Source organism: Acipenser ruthenus, chromosome 5, assembly GCF_902713425.1.
Source record: "Acipenser ruthenus chromosome 5, fAciRut3.2 maternal haplotype, whole genome shotgun sequence".
NCBI lineage: Eukaryota > Metazoa > Chordata > Actinopteri > Acipenseriformes > Acipenseridae > Acipenser > Acipenser ruthenus.
The window spans coordinates 78,287,380-78,308,896 of NC_081193.1; the positions used below are offsets into that span (position 1 = coordinate 78,287,380).

General features: G+C 41.7%; 1 protein-coding gene across 1 annotated transcript; it reads left to right on the forward strand.

Moving 5' to 3' along the window:
- Nucleotides 1–966: 966 nt before the first annotated feature.
- On the forward strand, nucleotides 967–18,454 carry LOC117402873 (potassium channel subfamily K member 17-like). The gene is made up of 6 exons (XM_059024561.1): nucleotides 967–1,196; nucleotides 2,689–2,803; nucleotides 13,151–13,317; nucleotides 13,952–14,120; nucleotides 14,998–15,223; nucleotides 16,067–18,454. The coding sequence occupies exons 1-6, from the start codon at nucleotides 993–995 to the stop codon at nucleotides 16,101–16,103; spliced, it is 918 nt and encodes a 305-aa protein (XP_058880544.1). The 5' UTR covers nucleotides 967–992; the 3' UTR covers nucleotides 16,104–18,454.
- Nucleotides 18,455–21,517: the final 3,063 nt, after the last annotated feature.

The following is a 21,517-nucleotide window of genomic DNA, read 5'->3' on the forward strand; positions in this document are numbered from 1 at the left end:
ATATTCCATCTGCATCATTGGAATTTAAAATAAATCTGTTTCTGGCTTCACAGCCATATTGTCCAAGGTCAGTAAAGCAAATACGAATAATTGTTCTTTTTGTTTTTATTGTAAGACCAAGTTTTTGTACTGTAGTTCAAAGTAACATTACAGTTTAAATGTAAGGTTGTAGTTAATGCATACTCCATAAGTTAACATTAAAGGAAGTACAGTATTTATTGAACGTACTCGTGACTTCAAGGTAATGTTGCATTTTACACACTCAAAATACATTTTACTCACAGTGTCTAAATTGTAGAGTAAATTACTCAATGACCCAAATAGTGCTGGTTGTCATCATACTGTGGTGATGGGGTTTAATGCTTTTGATATCTAGTATGTATGCTACTTTTAAAGAATGAGCTATAAAGGAGCTATTGCGTATGTTTGATGAGTTGTTCACATACTTTACATTTGTTATGTACTGCTGGATCTTGCTGGTTTTTGCCATCTATTTACCTTTGCACTACAGAATATTAAGTGTCATTTGTAATACATTTGACCTTGTACAATTTACATAACTGGATACAAACGGTATTTTCTTTTATTTTAATATCATAATATATAATTTCTAGATTAAATGGATTCCAACTATTTAAGGCATAGATATAGGCAATTAAATTAAATAGTTGGACTGCATTTAATCACTGAAACCATTTGGTGTTTTTAAAGCCTTTTGCACCAATACGAGTGTTTTAAGAGAATACACCTTTATGAACTCAAAAGAAGCACATCCTAGTCTGGTTTGGTGGTGCTACATAGATACAACATATTTCCCTTTCTACTCCGACCTTTGGATAACTCCCAATCTATTTGCATGAAAGTTAAGTTGTCGAAAGGTTTTTCTTTGAGTGATGTAAAGCAATTTGACTGCCGTAGTTTGCAAAATAAATAAATGTTGTGCTTGCCCCAGTCCCTCTTAGATTCAACGCCTGCCTCAGCTCATTGGGAACATGGTGTCCTTGAAGTTTCAGATCCCCACCACCGTGGTCCTCAGTTTAATCTACGTGGTGTATGTTCTTGCTGGTGGTGCTATTTTCTGGTACCTGGAAGGGAATCAACTGGAGGAAAACTCTCGGATTTTTGATAGAAAGAAGGTAGAATTACTGGAACAATTCAGCTGCATCGAACAGCATGCGCTGGAAAACTTTGCCCAGGTAAGACAGAAAGCGTTGAATCTGAAAAGATACAACCAAACTTCTGGTCAGCTAGCTGCTTTTCCTAAAGACAACCGAACAGCAATATTACAGAAGTTGCTTTTGATCCAATCATTACTGACACATGGATTAAACTTAAACAGGCACGCTCTCGTATCACTTTGATACTCATCCACCAAAGGGCTGATCCCATTACTCTGTGCTGTCTTCTTTCCCTCTCCCCTGTTGTTGCCAACCAACAGTTATTGTGCTAATCTTTATTAATACCTCACAGTGGAGTTTTACCCATAATTCCAAAGGGGTTTTCATGTTATGTTAGTCTTTAAAAAGGGGACAGACAGCTATAGTGTTATTCGGGCTTGCTTTTGGAAGCCAGCAGGGGTGCACAAATCTGGTTGTAGAGGTCTAGAGTCCTCAAGGTTTTATAGGTATCATTGAAAAAATTGTCGATTAAGACCAAGAAGATGTACATTGGTTCAATTGAGTTATTTAGGGTACTAAAGGGAGTTTCTAAATTTGTAACATTCTTTGTTTTGCTTTTTCTCAGTGTATTATTAAATAATTTCAAAAATGTTTTGCTACTGTTTTTATCAGATTAATTACTGTTTTAGTTTTATCTCAGAATTTATGACTGTTTTGGACTGTGAATTGAACCAGTGATTGCTCTAAAGTTTCCTCTGACAACCCTTGCATTATGTGTATTCTCTGAGTGTTTTTTGATTGTTAGAAATGGCATTAGCACTTTTAGATCATTTACAAAGGTCTCCTGAAGTTAATTCTAGAGGAAGGTCTGATTAATGAATTTAAGTGTTTTTTCATAAACTTTTCATTTTAAACCTAATCTTTCTAAAGCTTTGATTTGGTGGTTACATGACAATAGTGAAATATACAGTATAATATCTTAACATTTGGCATAGTAATTATTTAAAGCAAAAGGTGTTTCCTACCTTACTGTGCTACATGATCTCATCTCTTCAGACGGGTTGAACATTTTTTATTTGATAATAGCCACGCTTAATATGTAGTCATTCCTTGTCTGTATTAGTAATCTGATTGTTAAAGTGAGTCATGTTATGTTTTGCCACTTGAGATTCAGTGAAGTCGTTACATTTTTTTAGTCGACTTTATTAAGATTGGCCACAAGTCACAAATAATATAGCACACACTATCTCTAACCAGGAAAAACTACAAGGTATTTCCATGTGCAGCCTACGATACATCAAACAAACAATTCCTCGCAGAAACCTTCCATACCTTACACAACGAACAAAGATGAAAACATATCATAGTAATGGCAGCAGCAGCAATAAGCAATTACTGTGACAGCTAACATCTTAAGAAAGAGAATGAGCTGTCTTTAATCTTACATCATCAGGTAAAGTATTCTGTGAACTGGGTGATATGCAAGAGAAGCAATACCAAAATCTGTTTTCAATGGAGGAACAGTGAAAGTAAAAGGATGGTGCTGTTCTTTTCTTTTCTCTGCCTACAGGAAATAATCTGGGCGTACAAGAGTGGGGTCGTCTTTAGAGGGAACCGAACACTCCATGGCTTCTGGCAATTCAGCACTTCAGCTGTGTTTAGTGCCACTGTTGTCACAACCATAGGTGAGTAGGAAGAGGATCACTTCTTATCACTGCTCTTCAGTTCTACCTGCCTGCCATACACATACGTAACACATGTAAAGTTTCTTAAACATAAGAACATAAGAAAGTTTACAAACGCGAGGAGGCCATTCAGCCCATCTTGCTTGTTCGGTTGACCAAGCATTTTTCAGTGGGATGCTGTTTTTGGCTTTAGTTGACTCTCTTCCTATTAAAAAAAATCACTAAAAATCTATTTTTTACAGTAGCATCTTAGAAACGGTGTCCTTTTTTTCAGAACACTCTTTGGAACATTATAAAGTACTTCAGAAACCATACAAACTTTCCACTTATTATTTTTTTAAGTTTAGTATTTTTTTATTATGTATTCTGCTTAGAGACACATGTATAAAAATGTGTTATTCTATGACCCGAGGGACCTTATAATACTTCCTGAAAGTTTTATTGAAAAGTATTGATGTCAGATCACACAACATTGTTTCACCTGAGTGATTGCAATGACATAATACATGTTTATTCTCAAGGTCTTTATAAACAATAATGGACACTACTCTCGATTTATTTTCTCAAAATAAATATTTATGAAAAATATATACATTCCATTATTATCAGTAATAAGGAAAAAAGCGTACCCAATACATTTAGTTCATGAAATAGTATATGCTAATACTTGTTTCTTGATATTTATAAATGTTGTAAAAACATATATATATATATAGAAACACGAGACAGAATACATGTTCTGATATAATTATAAGTCAAGTACATCAAATTTAGTGATTCCCCTTTTTTATTAGCTCTAAACAAGTTCCTGTGATGTTTTGCGACCTTTTGCCACATTTCAGGCTTCAAACATAAAGATATGAAACTGTAATTTTTTGTGAAGAATCAACAACAAGTGGGACACAATCATGAAGTGGAACGAAATTTATTGGATATTTTTTAATAAATAAAAAACTGAAAAATTGGGCGTGCAAAATTATTCAGCCCCCTTAAGTTAATACTTTGTAGCGCCACCTTTTGCTGCGATTACAGCTGTAAGTCGCTTGGGGTATGTCTCTATCAGTTTTGCACATCGAGAGACTGAAATTTTTGCCCATTCCTCCTTGCAAAACAGCTCGAGCTCAGTGAGGTTGGATGGAGAACATTTGTGAACAGCAGTTTTCAGTTCTTTCCACAGATTCTCGATTGGATTCAGGTCTGGACTTTGACTTGGCCATTCTAACACCTGGATATGTTTATCTGTGAACCATTCCATTATAGATTTTGCTTTATGTTTTGGATCATTGTCTTGTTGGAAGACAAATCTCCGTCCCAGTCTCAGGTCTTTTGCAGACTCCATCAGGTTTTCTTCCAGAATGGTCCTGTATTTGGCTCCATCCATCTTCCCATCAATTTTAACCATCTTCCCTGTCCCTGCTGAAGAAAAGCAGGCCCAAACCATGATGTTGCCACCACCATGTTTGACAGTGGGGATGGTGTGTTCAGGGTGATGAGCTGTGTTGCTTTTACGCCAAACATAACGTTTTGCATTGTTGCCAAAAAGTTCGATTTTGGTTTCATCTGACCAGAGCACCTTCTTCCACATGTTTGGTGTGTCTCCCAGGTGGCTTGTGGCAAACTGTAAACGACACTTTTTATGGATATCTTTAAGAAATGGCTTTCTTCTTGCCACTCTTCCATAAAGGCCAGATTTGTGCAGTATACGACTGATTGTTGTCCTATGGACAGAGTCTCCCACCTCAGCTGTAGATCTCTGCAGTTCATCCAGAGTGATCATGGGCCTCTTGGCTGCATCTCTGATCAGTCTTCTCCTTGTATGAGCTGAAAGTTTAGAGGGACGGCCAGGTCTTGGTAGATTTGCAGTGGTCTGATACTCCTTCCATTTCAATATTATCGCTTGCACAGTGCTCCTTGGGATGTTTAAAGCTTGGGAAATCTTTTTGTATCCAAATCCGGCTTTAAACTTCTCCACAACAGTATCTCGGACCTGCCTGGTGTGTTCCTTGTTCTTCATGATGCTCTCTGCGCTTTAAACGGACCTCTGAGACTATCACATTGCAGGTGCATTTATACGGAGACTTGATTACACACAGGTGGATTCTATTTATCATCATTAGTCATTTAGGTCAACATTGGATCATTCAGAGATCCTCACTGAACTTCTGGAGAGAGTTTGCTGCACTGAAAGTAAAGGGGCTGAATAATTTTGCACGCCCAATTTTTCAGTTTTTTATTTGTTAAAAAAGTTTGAAATATCCAATAATGATTGTGTCCCACTTGTTGTTGATTCTTCACAAAAAATTACAGTTTCATATCTTTATGTTTGAAGCCTGAAATGTGGCAAAAGGTCACAAAGTTCAAGGGGGCCGAATACTTTCGCAAGGCACTGTATGTCAATGGCAGGCAAGTAGATCAGCTCCTGAGCTTAGGTAAAAGCATCTTACCACAGATGGGGCTGCCAGAATTTACAGCTGATTCATAGTCGAAAGCTCCTGATCGTATTGACATAACACTTGAAAGCAGTTTTGGTCCCTGTGACCAGGCTGGCTGGTGGTGATGTCAGGTCAGGAAGTAGACAGACAACAATAAATGTGAGTGAATGCGCTGTTGCACCGGTTTATTATAAATCAAAAGGTTTAACAAAACAAAACACTAAACACACACAAAAAATTGTAATGATTAAGCTTTTTAGTTTCTCTTTCACTCACATCTCCTTCCGCCTCTGAACACACTAGCCATGTTCATCCAAAGCTGTCATCATGTTCTCATAGGCGTGGTCAACAGCCAGTTTGTCACTAAAATGCTCGCTGTTGACCACGCATTGTCACCATTTTATCTGGATGGGGCATTTTAACCCTATCCAGGCTGTCAAACAATAACAATAAAATGGCATGTTTTTACACACAAACAATACATTTTAAATAATAATAATACAAAGAATACAAATACAAAACAATACATATGCACACAGGGGCGGGGTGTACCCCTTCACAGTCCCATTCTGTTTCGGGTATCGTCTTTGAGAAGAGCAGATTCAGAGAAAGCTCTTTCCACATGGGAATTTGATATTGGTAAGGTTAACAGGACCAAAACAAGCCCAAAAAATCACCACCCGCACAACGCTCACCAAGGAACTTTCAGCATGACAACGACCTAAAGCACACAGCCAAAGCTACACTGGAGTGGCTAAGGAACAAAAAGGTAAATGTCCTTGAGTGGCCCATTCAGAGCCCCAACCTAAATCCAAGATTGCTGTCCATCAACGCTCCCCAAGGAACTTGATGGAGCTTGAACAGTTTTGTAAAGAAGAATGGTCAAATATTGCCAAATCTAGCTGTGCAAAGTTGGTAGAGACCTATCCCAACAGACTCACAGCTGTAATTGCTGCCAAAGGTGCTTCCACCAAGTATTAACTCAGGGGGGTGGAGACTTAACCAATTATGATCTTTCAGTTTTGTATTTTTAATATATCATTTTTTTCTCAATAAAAACATTTTTCCCCTTAACAGTGTGGAGTATGGTGTGTAGATAAGTGGAAAAAAATCCTCATTTAAATGCATGAATCTCTGAGGCACTGACACAACACAATGTGAAAAAAGTTCAAGGGGGTGTAGACTTTCTATAGGCACTGTATGTATATATATATATATATATATATATATATATATATATATATATATATATATATAGCTCTCTATATCAAAGCTGCTGGTAGGCCCCTTCCTGGGATGACACACTTGGTTCCGCCGCCGAGGGATTAAAACCGTCATCCTGAGGAAGCCATTTCTCTTTTTCTATCGAACCTGTGAGGGTGACCGATGCGACCTCGCAGTTGGTGGCTGTCTTCTCTAACGTTCCCTTTCAATTAGAAGACGACCACCAACGACATTATGTATGGGATAATGTATACCAGAGCCGTTGCGATGGAGAAGGAACAGCAGCATATGAGGGACGCATCAGAACCGCATAACCCCAGGGTTAGCGATGTGAGCTTACACCCTCAAGGACCCTCGTGCCTAATGAAGGCAGGGCAGGATCTACCACATTAAGGCGGTAGAACCTGGAGAAAGAATGTGGCATAGCCCAGCTAGCCGCAGTACAAATATGGGACAGCGAGGCCCCTCTGAAGAGGGCCCAAGATGTAGCCAACCCTCTAGTAGAGTGTGCGGCTACCCTCCCAGGTGGGGGCAAGCCGGCACCATCATACGCAGTCGAGACTGTGTCCACAATCCAATGTGACAGACACTGCTTAGAGAGGGGCTGTCCTAGGGTCCGTGTCCCGTGTCGGACAAAGAGCTGGTCAGACCGACGCAGAGCTCTTGTCCTATCCATGTAGCATCTCAATGCCCGCACTGGGCAGATGAAATTCAATCTCTCATCCTCCTCTGAAGAAAACGGGGGTGGATAAAAGGACTCCAGTTCCACAGACTGATTAATGTAGAAGGCTGTGATCGCCTTGGGGAGAAAAGCAGGGTTGGTCCCTAATACACATGCAGGAGCTGTGCACCGACAGCGCCTGCAGCTCACTGACCCGCTTAGTAGAGGTGATAGCAACGAGGAAAGCTGTCTTTATAGACAGATACTTCAACTCTATGGAGTGTATGGGTTCAAACGGGGCCTTCGTGAGAGCCTCCAGTACAATATCAAGGCTCTATTCGGGGAGAACAGTCCTCCTCGGAGCACGGAATCGCTGCACGCCTTTAAGGAATCGGCTAGCCAAAAAATGCGCGCCCGAAGATATCAAATCCACGGGGGCATTGCATGCAGAAATAGACGCTAAATACACCTTCAAAGTGGAAGGTGACCTACCAGCTTCAAGCAACTCTTGCAGGAACTGTAAGATAACTGGCATGAGGCAAGAGACTGGGTCATGACTCCTGGTCAAACACCAAGGTACAACGACCTAGTGGAATCTGCCCTAGCGTTCTACAGTGTACCCACAACCGCATCTGATAGCCCTAGGGCTAACCAGCAGTCCTTTACAGGGGCCAGACCCATAGCTGGAACCTGCCTGGTTCCGGGTGCCAAAGAGTGCCTCTCGCCTGGCTGAGGAGATCCAAGCGAAACGGGATCTCCCAGGGGTGGCCTTGCAAGAGTTGGCATAGAGTCGAGAACCAGATTCTTCTGGGCCACCTGGGAGCCACTAGAAGAACCGACACCTACACTAACCGGACCTTTTGAGAAAGGCCAGGAGCAGCGGTATAGGCGGGAAAGCGTACAAAAACGCTTTGCGCCATTCGTGCTCTAGGCCGTCGACACCGAGTGGACCGCCTAAGCAATGCGTCGTCTCCGCCGAGGGGAAGAGATCGTCCTACGCCTTCCCGAACCGTTCCAAAATGCGCTCCACTACCTGAGGGTGGAGTTGCAACTCCAACAGATGCGGACCCTCCCTGGAGAGGAGGTCCGCTGCCCAGTTCACCACTCCGGGAATGTGTGTCGCACGGACAGCAAGTTCCTCTGAGCTGGAGGAGGCGGCTGGAGCTGCAGGTGCCTGTCGAGATAGGAGCTCCAGGACATAGGCCATTTGTGCCTTGAGGTCCATAATGTCCCTGGCCTGTTTAGACTGCTTCACCCTTCTTGTCTGTGGGGATGGGGAGTAGCTACGGGAGGCCTGTGCACCGGAGATGTCCATCTGGGGATCCTGGGACAGTTCATGGAAGAGGGACTCTGGGGATCCAAGAGTCGCTGACGGTCTGGCCACTGAGGACTAGGAACTTGCCCTCGTGGTCCTCTCCAACCTGTTCTCTTTCATCCGGGGCTGAAAAGCCATGCAGATACTGCAGGCCACCTCTCTCGAGGGCCAAGGTAGCATGCTGGATGCTCAGGCACCACGTACAAAGGGTGTGCCTGGCTTCCTCAGGATGACGGCTTTAATCCCACGGTGGGCGGGACCGAGTGCGTCATCCCAGGAAGGGGCCTACCAGCAGCTCAGCGATAACTACCTGTGACAGGGTGGCTCAGCGGTGACGTCATGGCAGAAACAGGAACGTAAATAAACTGACACCAAATACTGCAGATTTCCAAACAAAAAGACGCGGTGCACCGTTTCCGGGGCTCCCGCCACATGCTATCCTGCCGTGAAAGTGCGGCTGGGAGAGCTGGTCTCCTGACCTCCAACCCCCCCCCCCCCCCTTTCTTCGTGGCCGGCAGCTCCCCTTTGCGGGGTTCTGACCACAGTTTCTCCTGCCGCGAAAGTGCGGCTGGGGGAGCTGGTCTCCTGACCTCCCCCCTTTTCTTCATGGCCGACCACTCCCCTTCATGGGGCTCTGGCCACAGTGTAGCGACCCCAGGCGAAGCAGAGCCCCCGGTGACCCCAGGCGAAGCAGGACCCTCGATGACCCCAGGCGAAGCAGGATCCTCAACGACCCCAGGCAACGGCAGCAGCAGCGGACCCTCGGGAGGCGACGGCAGCAGCAGCGGATCCTCAGGAGGCGATGGCAGCAGCCTCGGGAGGCGACAGCAGTGGCAGCGGACCCTCGGGAGGCGACGGCAGCAGCAGCGGACCCTCAGGAGGCGACGGCAGCAGCAGCGGACCCTCGGGAGGCGACGGCAGCAGCAGCGGACCCTTGGGAGGCGAACTCGGGAGGGGAGCCCCTGGCCATGGAGGCGGCAGCAGGAGCTCCACTTCTCCCTCGTATCCTGTACCCTGTGTGGAGCAAAAGGCAGCCCCAGGTGATGCGGAGCAACAGGCAGCCCCAGGCGATCCAGGTGATCCCTGAGCAGTGCGAGGCAGGCATCCTTGGGCGGTGCGAGGCAGGCATCCTTGGGCGGTGCGAGGCAGGCATCCTTGGGCGGTGGCGAACTGGCATCCCCAGGCAGTGGCGAACTGGCATCCCCGGGCGATTCACGACAGTGGGGCAGCGGTCCCTCAGGAGGCGACGGCGGCAGCGGATCCTCGGGAGGCGACTGCAGGAGGGGAGCCAGGACCAGCGGTGGTGCTAGGGTTGGCCCTCTTCTCAGCCACTGCGACCCAGCAGTTTTCCCCCTTGCTCTGCTCAGCAGCCTATGCAAGGGCGGCTGCGGACCACCAGCCTCCTGTCCCGGTCCATCCTGTCGTGAAGGGAGAGGCAGCTCCTGCTCCTCTCCCTCGGGTGGTGGTGGTGGAGGCAGAGGCAGCTCCTGCTCCTCTCTCTCAGGTGGTGGAGGCAGAGGCAGCTCCTGCTGCTCTCCCTCAGGTGGTGGTGGTGGAGGCAGAGGCAGCTCCTGCTGCTCTCCCTCAGGTGGTGGTGGTGGAGGCAGAGGCAGCTCCTGCTCCTCTCCCTCAGGTGGTTATGGTGGAGGCAGAGGCAGCTCCTGCTGCTCTGCTCCTGGCGAAGGCGGCAGGGGCTCCTCCCCTTCTGGCTGCGAAGGCGGTAGGGGCTTCTCCCCTTCTGGCTGCGAAGGCGGCAGGGGCTCCTCCCCTTCTGGCTGCAGCCGTGAAACCAGCAGGCATGCTCCCTCTGCTGGTGGCGGCGATGGAGGCGGAACCAGCAGACATGCTCCCTCTGCTGGTGGCGGCGATGGAGGCGGAACCAGCAGGCATGCTCCCTCTGCTGGTGGCGGCGATGGAGGCGGAACCAGCAGGCATGCTCCCTCTGCTGGTGGCGGTGGGAGCAACAAGTCGTCCTCCCATGGAGGTGGAGGTGGCACCAGCAGGTATTCTCCCTCTGCTGGCGGAGGTGGGAGCGACACGCAGTCCTCCCAGGGCAGTGGAGGTGGAACCAGCAGGAACTCTCCCTCTGCTGGTGGCAGTGGTGGACGCACCGTCTCCTCCCTCTCAGGCGCAGGACGTTCGGGCTCCTCCCTCTTGGGTGCTGGAGATGGCCGGGTCTGGTCCACTGCCCAGAACCACTCTGTAGCATCCCCCACCCTGGTTCCACGCCTCTTCATACTGGGGGTCCCCCGTAAGGGCAGTCCTCCCTGACATGCCCAAACTCGCCACAGGCGCCACACATGGGAGCCCCCTCCTTCCTCCACTGCTCCTGTTCAGCTGCACAGTCTGGCGGTCCAAACTTAGTTGCCACCTGGGACCACCACCTCTTGCTCAGCAAAATAAAAGGGTAAAAAAACACAAACAACGCGATCAGGCTGGGCTATAGCCTTCACTGATCCTTAAGGTTTTCTTTTAGTTTTGTTTTTGTTTTCAATCTCCGTCTCTCTGCTCGCTCGCTCTCTCCTCTCTAACACCCACCCCGAGCGCAGAGAGGTGCAGGATTATATACCGTGGCCGAGGGGTTTAGCTGGCTAGTAATTATACTATTACCCCTCGGCCACAATCTGCACGAGTTTATTAATTAAAGTGCTGTGGATGGGGCTACCCATCCATGCTAAACAAAACAAACAAATTGGCTACGCCGTCCTAAATACATAAATAACAAAAACAATATCCCAACCCGTGGCGTTTCGCCGTCATATAAATACAATACTAAATCATAATAAACAAATACAAAATAACACAGGGGCGGAGGGGGACCCCGTTCTAAAATAAAATAAACAAATCAATGTACAGGGCTGCTCGCCACCCAATTGGCAGGCATATCCCATACATAATGTCGTTGGTAGTCGTCTTCAAATTGAAAGGGAACACCCAGACATCATCCAGTTAAAATGTTATATAATCAAAACTAGGGTATGCAACTTGAAAAAATAGATGAAAAAATGATATGCTTGAAATGTTGCAGAGATAAGCTCTTACTGAAGATGGTTCCAGGACCATGGAGCAATGTAAAGCTTTTTTTTATTGTTTGGTGTATACTTTAAGGCAGTGTGTGTGCAAACTTTTTAAATGCCGACTCCCTTTCTTAGCAAACATTTTGTTGGGTCCAGATTCTTAAATCTGGTTTTCTAATAAATAAATCTGTGAATTTAAATATTTTTTTTTACACTTCGCAAGTCAACATTTAGCTAACATTTCTAACAAATAAATCTGTGAAAAAATACATGTAACTTATTTTTTTTTAAACTTTGGCGATTCCACTTTTACCTAACAGAGAAATATATATTTTACCGGCTAAATCTGAAGCTAAAGGGCTATGCACACAGCATACGAATGGTGCGAACGATGCAAGCGAGCAAATTCGAGGCGAATAAAGTATGCACACTAGCAGCGAAGCGAACAACACTTATACAGCACAATTACATAAAAAACGACAACTGTAGCTAGTCATGAAAAGAAAAGACTGTCTCCTTTTGCTCCTTTTGTGGAGATGAAATAAAATAAATAAAACATAAAAAAATGAAAAAGTTCGGGGATTACCACCGGCTTGTTAAACAGCTAATGTCATTATTGATCAACATTATTAAAACAAATTAGCGTCATTTTACAGAAATACAAAACAAGTGTGTGGTGCTCTCTGTCACTTTGACTAAAATTAAAGTGAAATAAAGAGAGATAGCATACCATCAACTTCCAATTGTTCTGCAATTTCTTGCCATGTGGGGTCCTTCTTTATATTGTCTTCATTACCACTGACACTGGCATCATAAATAACATTATATTTTTCGATGTTTATAATTAAATTCTCATTGATGTCCATTTTTTCTATTATTATTTCTGTGGTAATCTCTGCGTGAGTGAGACAGTGACAGTCTGACAGCCACTAACTTTGACCTTATTTCTGATTGGTCCATTGCGACGCGAACAGCACGTAGCGCGAATAGAAATAAAACAAATGTATTTCTATGTTTGCTCGCTTCATTCATGCCACTCGCTTTGCTTGCTGTGTGCATTACTCCATTTAAATCAATAGTTTTAATTATTTTTTATTCGCTTGTGACATTTGCGTCCTGTGTGCGTAGCCTTTAACATGCAAGCCAATGCCCAGAACTGCCTTACACTACAACTTTTAAGAATTATTTTTTAACATTTATATATTTAGCTAAATCTGGCATTTTTGTGGTTAAATCTAGGTGATTTACATTAAATCTGGGGGAAAAAAAACACCTGTTTAAACAGTGGGTTTTTTTTACACTTTTCTCCGGTTCTACAAATTCTAGAGCGATTGTTATGGCTCATTTGAAAGGTAAGAACTTGGACTAATTAACTGTCATTTATGTATTTATTTAAAATGTCCTATCCTTTAAAAATCCTGTACAGAACTGCCCCATTAGTCATAGTTGCACCCCCCTTACTGACTCCCCACGCCCCCCTCTTTGCACACCACTGCTTTAAGGACTGTAAAATACAGTATCTATCTGGGTAACTGCAACAAGACCCACTTAATCAGCACAAAACTAAAAAAAACAAAAAAAAAACATTTGAAGCTGCTCATTCTTTAAAGATACTGGTTCTGGATAACTGTACTCTTTTCTATCACTGGTGGTCTTCAGTATGGACTTGAGTTGCTCTTTTTCTTCTTGTTGTTAAAGGCTATGGAGACATAAGCCCCACCACGACTAGTGGTCAGCTGTTCTGTGTGCTCTTCGCCCTGTTCGGGATCCCTCTTAACGTGGTGGTACTCAACAGATTCGGCAAGTTCATGCTTTCCATTGAGCAGAGAACCAGTGCTTACATTGGACAGAAGATCAATCGCAGGGTAAATATACCAACCCAGCAGCGACTGTTTATCTAGTTTAAAATATTATTAACACCCCTGCTTAACCAGTACAGTACCCTAGAAATACAGGATAATCCAGCGGCTGACAGTACCTGAGACTGCACTCATGCCTATTTGGAGCCCCTGCCTGTGCATTGCAGCTAGCACCTCAATTAATTGTCCAAAACACAAGGTCTCTGTTGCCTTGGCCAATGACAAATAACACTCGCACAAGCTGATATGAAGCAGCCTTTAAACATTTAGCATTCTAGGTGTAGGGGTTGTCTTAAACTAATGCCCAAAAGGCTGGCAAGCTAATGTTATAGTTAAAAGTGATAAATGACTGTATTAAGTTTTGCCTGTTATTGTTTACATTAGACGTAGTAACACTCTAATCAAACACCACTAAGTATATACACCAGGTCCACCTGCTGGATATATAACATATCACAGCATGGCTTTTATAATGAATTACTTCAAGTACATGGTGTGTATCTCAGAAGCGGACTGTACAGCCTGCGTTTAGCAAAATATCTGTGAGGTGATGGGTGCAAATGTATTAAATGTCATTCATTAATCTAGTTTACTTCAAGGAATAGCAATATAATATGTATTTGATGTTCTATTTCTGCAGAAAACGGCCCGAGTTGCGATCGCCGGGATATCCTTCCTGATCGGCATGACAATGTTTATCTTCATCCCAACATACGCCTTTCACACCTTCGAGAACTGGAACTATCATGAGGCATTCTACTTCACCTTCATCACTCTCGCTACCATTGGCTTTGGGGATTATGTTGCAGGTAATTAGGCTTCCCACCCATTCAGAAAGACGCTCTCTACAATATTTACGTGAATGAACAGGAAGGAAGCTGCTTTAAGCTGCTTTATATGACAGTACCTCCAGACGGTTATCATTTTCAGCCAATGAAAATACATGGAAAAGATTCTGTTGAACTTATCATTTTCCACAGATGTTGACAAAAGCCATTCTCACACCAGACGTGTGGTGAGCAAATTGAGCAAATTTAATTCACTCAAAGATTTCCACCAAGTGCAGCAATAATGAACTCCTTGTCCAGTGCGTTTTCCACATGAAAGACACTCACTCCTGGTTCCTGACTGGCCAGTGATTGAGTCCTGCATCGCTCGGCATGCGTCCAGTGTGAGAAAGGCTTAAGGGTCTTAGAATCTACAGGAATTACCAACATTGAATTCATAAGTCATTACTCATTACTTAGTGATAAAATAATTGAAGATTTGATACTGTCTATTAGATTCATTATGATATAAAATCACTAGCTTTTGAGACACTGAAAAAATTAACACGGCAAATACAAATTCAAGAAATTATTAGGAATTCAAAAATCCTAGGGAATTTTTTTTATGAACTTCAGGTCATTGTTTTAAAGAGTAAGACACTAGAACACTACTTACTCTTTAAATAAAATGGCCATCCATGTTTAGTCCTTTATATCCTCTCAACCCTGCAAAAGCTAGTCATGTTCTGTTACAGGTTAGGCAAATTTATGATTTTTCAGGTTCAAGAATCTCCAGAGTTGAAAAAGATTAGAAACATGATTTAAGTTTGCCTAAATTGTCAATGTGTTTGTACCATCAAAGCTTTTTGGATATTTAAATTATTTAAATTTATTTCTTTCCCTGCGCCCACCTCTGTAGGAAACAACCCTGACATTATCTACCCGTTTTGGTACAGTCAGGTTGTGGCGGTCTGGATCTTCTTCGGGCTGGCGTGGTTGTCCCTGGTGATCAACTTATGCATTGAGATGCTGGAGAAGCTCAGCACATACCTCAAGCAGAGGCAGTTGGATAGTCTTGAGAATAAAACCATCGAGGAGACTGTGGAGGAACCAGACCCTGCAGAGCCTAGGGAGGAGACAAGCGCGTGAGTGCGTGCTTTCCATCTCAGCTCACTGCCTGAGGATCTGTACTGGGGTTGTAGGATACAGAAATGGTTGTGGGTGGGGCCAAGATGAATAGGGTATAGGTACACCAGATGCTATGTGCTTCAGATTGCGGAATTCACTATTTCATAGGACAGAGACACAGTTCTTATTGTCTAGCTTGTTTCCTTATCCTGACTTTTAGCACGACTCGCATCTCCATCTATTAGAGAAGATTGTAACGTGAATCAATGTGTAGTAAGATGCTGTATTGTGAACATTGATTGGTATCTCATTATGTACGTTTTTTACATGTTTTGTTCTGTTATAAATAATACTAGTGACTGGAAAACCTATTAAAAGGAAAATGTTGAAAATTTGAATCTTTGTCCAAGCCCTACTGATTTTATATATTTATATTGTCTCCCTCACATCGGATGTCCGCACTCATCAAAGAATCAAGTTCAAATAATTATTAGTTCATATTATTTCATTTTCGAGGTTAAAAACACAAAAAACTAACATGTTTTGACCAAACAACTGCCGTCCTCAGCGTTTTTCGATTTTATGAAGAAACTTGCTGTGAACTGAGCGCAAGGTGTAAAGAACAAACATTCTAATATATTTATATTGTAACTGCATCTGCTATCACTAGCTGCAGTTAATCTGTATTTACTGGCTGCATTTGTACAGGATCTTTTCTGGGGTTGTAGGATTCAGCAATTGACAGGGGTGGGGACAGTATGTATGGTTACTCCAGATGTGGGTGTTTAACTGTTATATATTCCCATTACTGACACCTGTCAATCTCATTACTGACACCAATATTCCTTTTCTTGTTACAGGAGCAAAGAAGACCCAACAGCACCAACATGCTCGTAGAGGAGCACGTCTCTGGAAACGAACATCAACCTGTTCGATTTTTTTCCTGCACAAATTCCATGTTATAATGCACTTTCTATATTTTAAACTCTATAAGCTTCTCAACACTCCAGTGTCACAGCAGTCATGCCATAAATAACGTCTGTCCCAATTAAGTGAGAGGCAGTTGAGACGACCTTAGTCAAACTTTATTGATTCTTAATGAAAGGAAAAAAAATTAAATCACATCACATTATAATTAAATGTTAAATACATAATTCAAAATATGAGCCAATGTTTTTTTTTTTTATTCCTAAACAAAATTAATCTCACCTGCGATACTGACACGCCAACTTTCTTTGCAACAGCAGCCTGAGAAACCACAGGACTCCTCCTTCTTCAAGAGTTCAACGTGGTTTACGCAGTTTACACAAGTCACAGCGTAATCACTGCACTGTCAGCGACCCAGATGAGGAAAATATTCATCCAATCGGCTTTAAAAGCACTCAATGTGGAAGTTAATTGCCATATATATGGTGCTTCCCCTTTATAAGGCATTATAAGGCGGCCCTTTATACTGCAGAACAGGTTATAAGGCGGTACGGTCATGGCTCCCATTTGCCCCATAATGCCATTACACTGACATTAGTATACATAGCTATTGTGCACTATATATCACCTTACAGTACAATAATATGACAAAAAATGGACTGGATGATAATACCCCAAAAAAATCTTAATTTTTTTTAATTCACGGTTCGCCGGCTTATTTTGACCCTCTGCATTCATTGTCACTATTTTTGCTTTGTAAATAATTGGTTATTTTTTTAGCAGTCGTTTTTAACGTTTTACCCTCTCAAAGTGCTTAACACAGAAAACCCGCCCCTTCAACTCTCTGATTGGTTAAATGTTGTGTCAAGACACAACTGTCATGTGGTTCACGCAACTACGGTCTGCTTGAAGCGAAATCAATCTTTATTGTTAAAGGCACAGTAGCATGTGCAAGATGGGCGGGTAGGGTTTTTTTTAGCCGGGCGGCGACAGCCATTTTGGTTGAAAAGGCCTGGGGAGAACCCTAATATTGCGTGGGTATATCTAGCTTGATATTTAAGTAGGATAACATAAGTGGAATAACAAAATGCTTACCGCGACTAGTTTCGAATGTGTATTTGCTTACATTTTCAATCCAATGGTGTGCTGCTGAATCTCAGGACGGAGTTGCGCTTTGGTACTTCAACATTAATATGTGTTTTATACAACTTTTTTTTACAACTTTAAAATGTCTTAAATAATTTCAGATTTCTCTTGTTGTTTTGATTTGGTTCCTGGTTTCCTTGAGAACAAGTCAAGTCAGAAAATGCCAGTTGCCGATCTGCCTGTGTCTGTAGCTCCTTCATTAACACTGCTGGTAACGTTAGGAAACAGCAGAGAGGTATATCATGCATGTAGTACAAGTATAACACTGCCTTGTTCTAACATATTGTTTAAAGAGACAGACTAAGACGGTGTTTACATGGACAAGTCATGACAGTTCCCATGTATGTAGTTACGATTTAGGATGACAAATCGGGCCGTGACAATGCAACTTACAGCAGTCATAGTGATTTAGGGGAGGGGATATTTAAATGTGCCTGTCTGCATATTAATTATGGAAAGAACAACTTTTAATACCGTGAGGAGAGCTTGCAGGCATTGCCATGACGATAAAAACCTTTAACAAGACACATGAATTCACGTGTTGCCGCTGACATTCTGAATTACGCCGCACATTAGTTACTTGTTTGTCTGGTTACCTTTCCAACACACACACAATTATATAAAATATAATTTCTACAAGTTTTACTACTTAGTATTTATATTTGTGTGTGTGTGTTTGTGGAACATCTAAAAGTTACATTTCATTAACACTTGAACCGCCGTTTAGAGTACATGGAACCTACAATATAACCTACAATATTCCATTTATATATATAATCCAATATACATACACACACAAGCCTGTTGTTATCGCTACTGGACCTGACAGCCATCAATTCCTTTGTTTTGTATGAGGTAGGAAAGATTTCATCTTGAAGATAGCCACAGCGCTTCAACAGAAACATTTCGATCAGAAAACTGCAAAGCTGCAGGCTGCAGCAGCTCAACCTGGATTCTGTGCTGCACTGAGTGACACACACGCAGGATCGATCATATGTTCATTCAAATGTTTATTTTATTATAGTTTTTCATTTTTTTAAGTAGTGCTTTATATGCGATAAGTTAGAAATTAAACCCTTTTATGTTTAATTCTTTATTTAAATACGGCGTTTCGGCTGTGCAGATGGTTGATATGTGCTTGAATAAAACTTTTGAGTTGTTTCCGATAGTTTGTCTTTCATTTTAATATAGATGTTATTTAAAATGTACCGGAGGTTGTAGGTATGAGAATAACCGCTGTGGTTCTAGTGTTGAAGTAGTCCATAAATGTACAGTGTGTGTGTGCGTGTTGGGTGGTGGTGGGGGTTCAATGTTTAGTAAGGCCTTTCTGCCGGAGATTAAGTGATAAAGTCAGTAAAATGTGATCTTAACTGCTGAAACTTTGTGAGCCACAAGCACGATTCCTTTCGTAACCACTCATCAGGATTTTTGGGGGTAAAAAAAGATAAAATAACTATATTTTGACATTACATGGAAGTATAAATTAAACTTAAAGCCACTTTGGTATCAGTAGTACTGGTTATGAGTACGATAACATAGAACTTCATTGTCCCATTTCTGAGTGTCAGTGTTAAAACAAAGCCAGATTAAACCTGTTCTTTAAAAAGAACATTTAAAGTCCATATGTCACCTGTTTCACATTACAATCTGATTATATTTTATTGAATTACACTATAATAGTGTGTTTGTTGGTTTCTGGCAGGTACAAATTTTATTTTTTGTCTTTTGTAAGACACCACCCAGACAGCACAACCACGTTGGGCCAACGTAACACCTAAGGTTGGGCCAACGTTGGCCCAATGTTGGTGGCCAACCATATACCAACCATGGGCCAACATGAATCCAATCATTAGCCTATCTCAGTAATTTCCCTCCCTCTCCCCCCCTCCCCTTTCCAATGTAATGTAGAAGTATTACAATTTTCCTTTAATATTGGAACATAACATTTGAACTAGTGTGATAAAATAACCAAAAAAGATGTTTACATTTTTAATGAATACATTTACTGTTTTTAAAATCTGCTAACATAGAAGGGAAAAAAGAACAGAAAGTTTTTACTAAGAAGGACTGGATGGATAACTTCAGAATATCGAAACTGACCTTTGACTTATGCAACTGCCTCAGACCACAAATCGAACGGGAGGATACTCAACTGAGGAGTTATAGTATTTAAAGTTATACGGACAAAAGTCATACATTTTAGACGATTAGTTTGGTTTTAATGTAAGCATATAAAGCTACATTTTTTAGGATATAGCTGTGTAGGTTTATGGAGCTGCGCATACTTCTGTTTTTTTAATAGACAAAGACATATGAGTTTTAAGTCTTGACCTTACTGCCTTTGCCTTTGTTTTCTCCCTCCATCTCGATCAGCAGCATATTTTAGCCAAGATTTGATGTTGTCTTCAATTGCAGCATCAGTTGCATTAGCTGCAAGTGGATTTTTCCTCACCGATCCTGCAGAAATTAGAAATATGCATATGAATTATTAGAAAAAAAACATAACATGTATAGGTTTTTCTAATAACAGCAACAACAAAAAAGACAAAACATGTTTTTATATATAGGTATTTGTATGTACTCTCCATTTAAATGTTAAAAAAAAAATGTATCTTTGAGTTTAGAACCTTTTCCAAACTTTGCACCACAGAAAAACCTTATAAACCCAGCACTCTGAAATTTATGGTAAATAAACTAGACCACCCTTTAAACAGTTATGTTTCTTAAAAAAATAAAATATATTGTGCTACAAATTTAAACTTAAATGTAGATACTTACGGAACACCACATTTTTGAATTCAAGATTGCTGAAGGCACTCTTTTGACCCTTTCCCTCCCAGTTTATTTTATTTTTTTTGCTAAATCTGTGTCTAGTGTCCTCTTTAAAATCCTCCTCGTCATTTCAGATATATCTGCCCCACCAGTGGTACTTAAAAATGATGCCTATTAATTAAAGAAAGACAAAATATTTAACAGTTGTATAAATGTATTCTTATTCACATCAATTCTTGTACTTATACAAATTGGTAACCCAGCACAACTGATCACTATTAAAACAATACTACAACTACTATGACTACGACATATATGTGTGTTTTGAAGTGAGAATACTGCACTTTACTGTTAATAAACAGATATTTTATTTACTATGATATAAGTTGTGGTATTTTACTGGTTTCATTATGTAAATATGCATCTACACATAGCAGTTTTGCCATTTATATTAAGTACAAATATAACATGCTTTAAGTACACTTCTAGTTCAAACGCAAACCAGGCTCCATTTTTTTTCACTCCAGTCTATTTGTATATTTGTCTTTAAACTGTAGTGATTTTTATTTTCATGGCAGATACTTTTTGCCACGCATTTGCTGTTTGCACTGCTAAAACCCAATTAAAGGATTTTTTTTTTTTAACTTGTTACAATGTTTGTGATTCATGCATGTAGTCTATTAACTAGCATAACACTGCTTTTGTTACATGCTGTTGGTTCACAAAACTGTAACCGTATCACACAAACACATATTTCTTTTTACACCACACACACCCAATAACTGAGAGTTTGTTTAGAACTCTGGTCCACATCAACACACAGAATCACAGGGGGGTTCCAAACGGGGAGATTCCAGGACCGCACTGTTAACATGCAATTCATTTACTATTAACATGTATTTCATTTTATCTAGAGGGTTACACTTTCTTCAAACACATTGTGTCAACTTTTAAATATCTTAGAAGGTGCACCTCTACAGTTTAGATCAGCACAGAAAAATCTAGGTAAATCACATTTTATTGTAACTGTTAACAACTATCTTTCAAAACATGGGAAATGCATTGTGAAGACATATGCAAAACAAATGTGGTTTGTAGGTTTATAGGTATGGAAAAACTGCAAAAAATACTGCAGTAAACTCTTATAAGTGTGCAAGAAGAAAAAATAGACTTTTTTCTCCATAAATGCTTTCCCCCTGGTATTTGTCATAGGCGTGCAAGTGCAGTAATAATTTCAAAATCGTGGAGGGAAGCAGGTTTTGTACTTACTGTGAACAGCATGAAGACATTGCTTGGGAAAGTGAGTCTTTGCCATAGGCCACTGCAATTTACATAACATTCAAATTTAAATTTGACCCTTTAATGTGATATTCAAAATGACTCTATCGTTGTCACAAACTCCTTTTACAATTTGAAATGCATGGGAGTTTATAGACAGATCAAGCAAGGGGGCTAGGTGGTGCCAT

Coding starts and splice junctions, on each gene's coding strand:
- LOC117402873 (XM_059024561.1), top strand. CDS start 993: ATGGTGTCCTTGAAGTTTCAGATCCCCACCACCGTGGTCCTCAGTTTA. Junction 2,804..13,150: donor CACTGTTGTCACAACCATAG/GTGAGTAGGAAG, acceptor TTGTTGTTAAAG/GCTATGGAGACATAAGCCCC. Junction 13,318..13,951: donor GACAGAAGATCAATCGCAGG/GTAAATATACCA, acceptor CTATTTCTGCAG/AAAACGGCCCGAGTTGCGAT.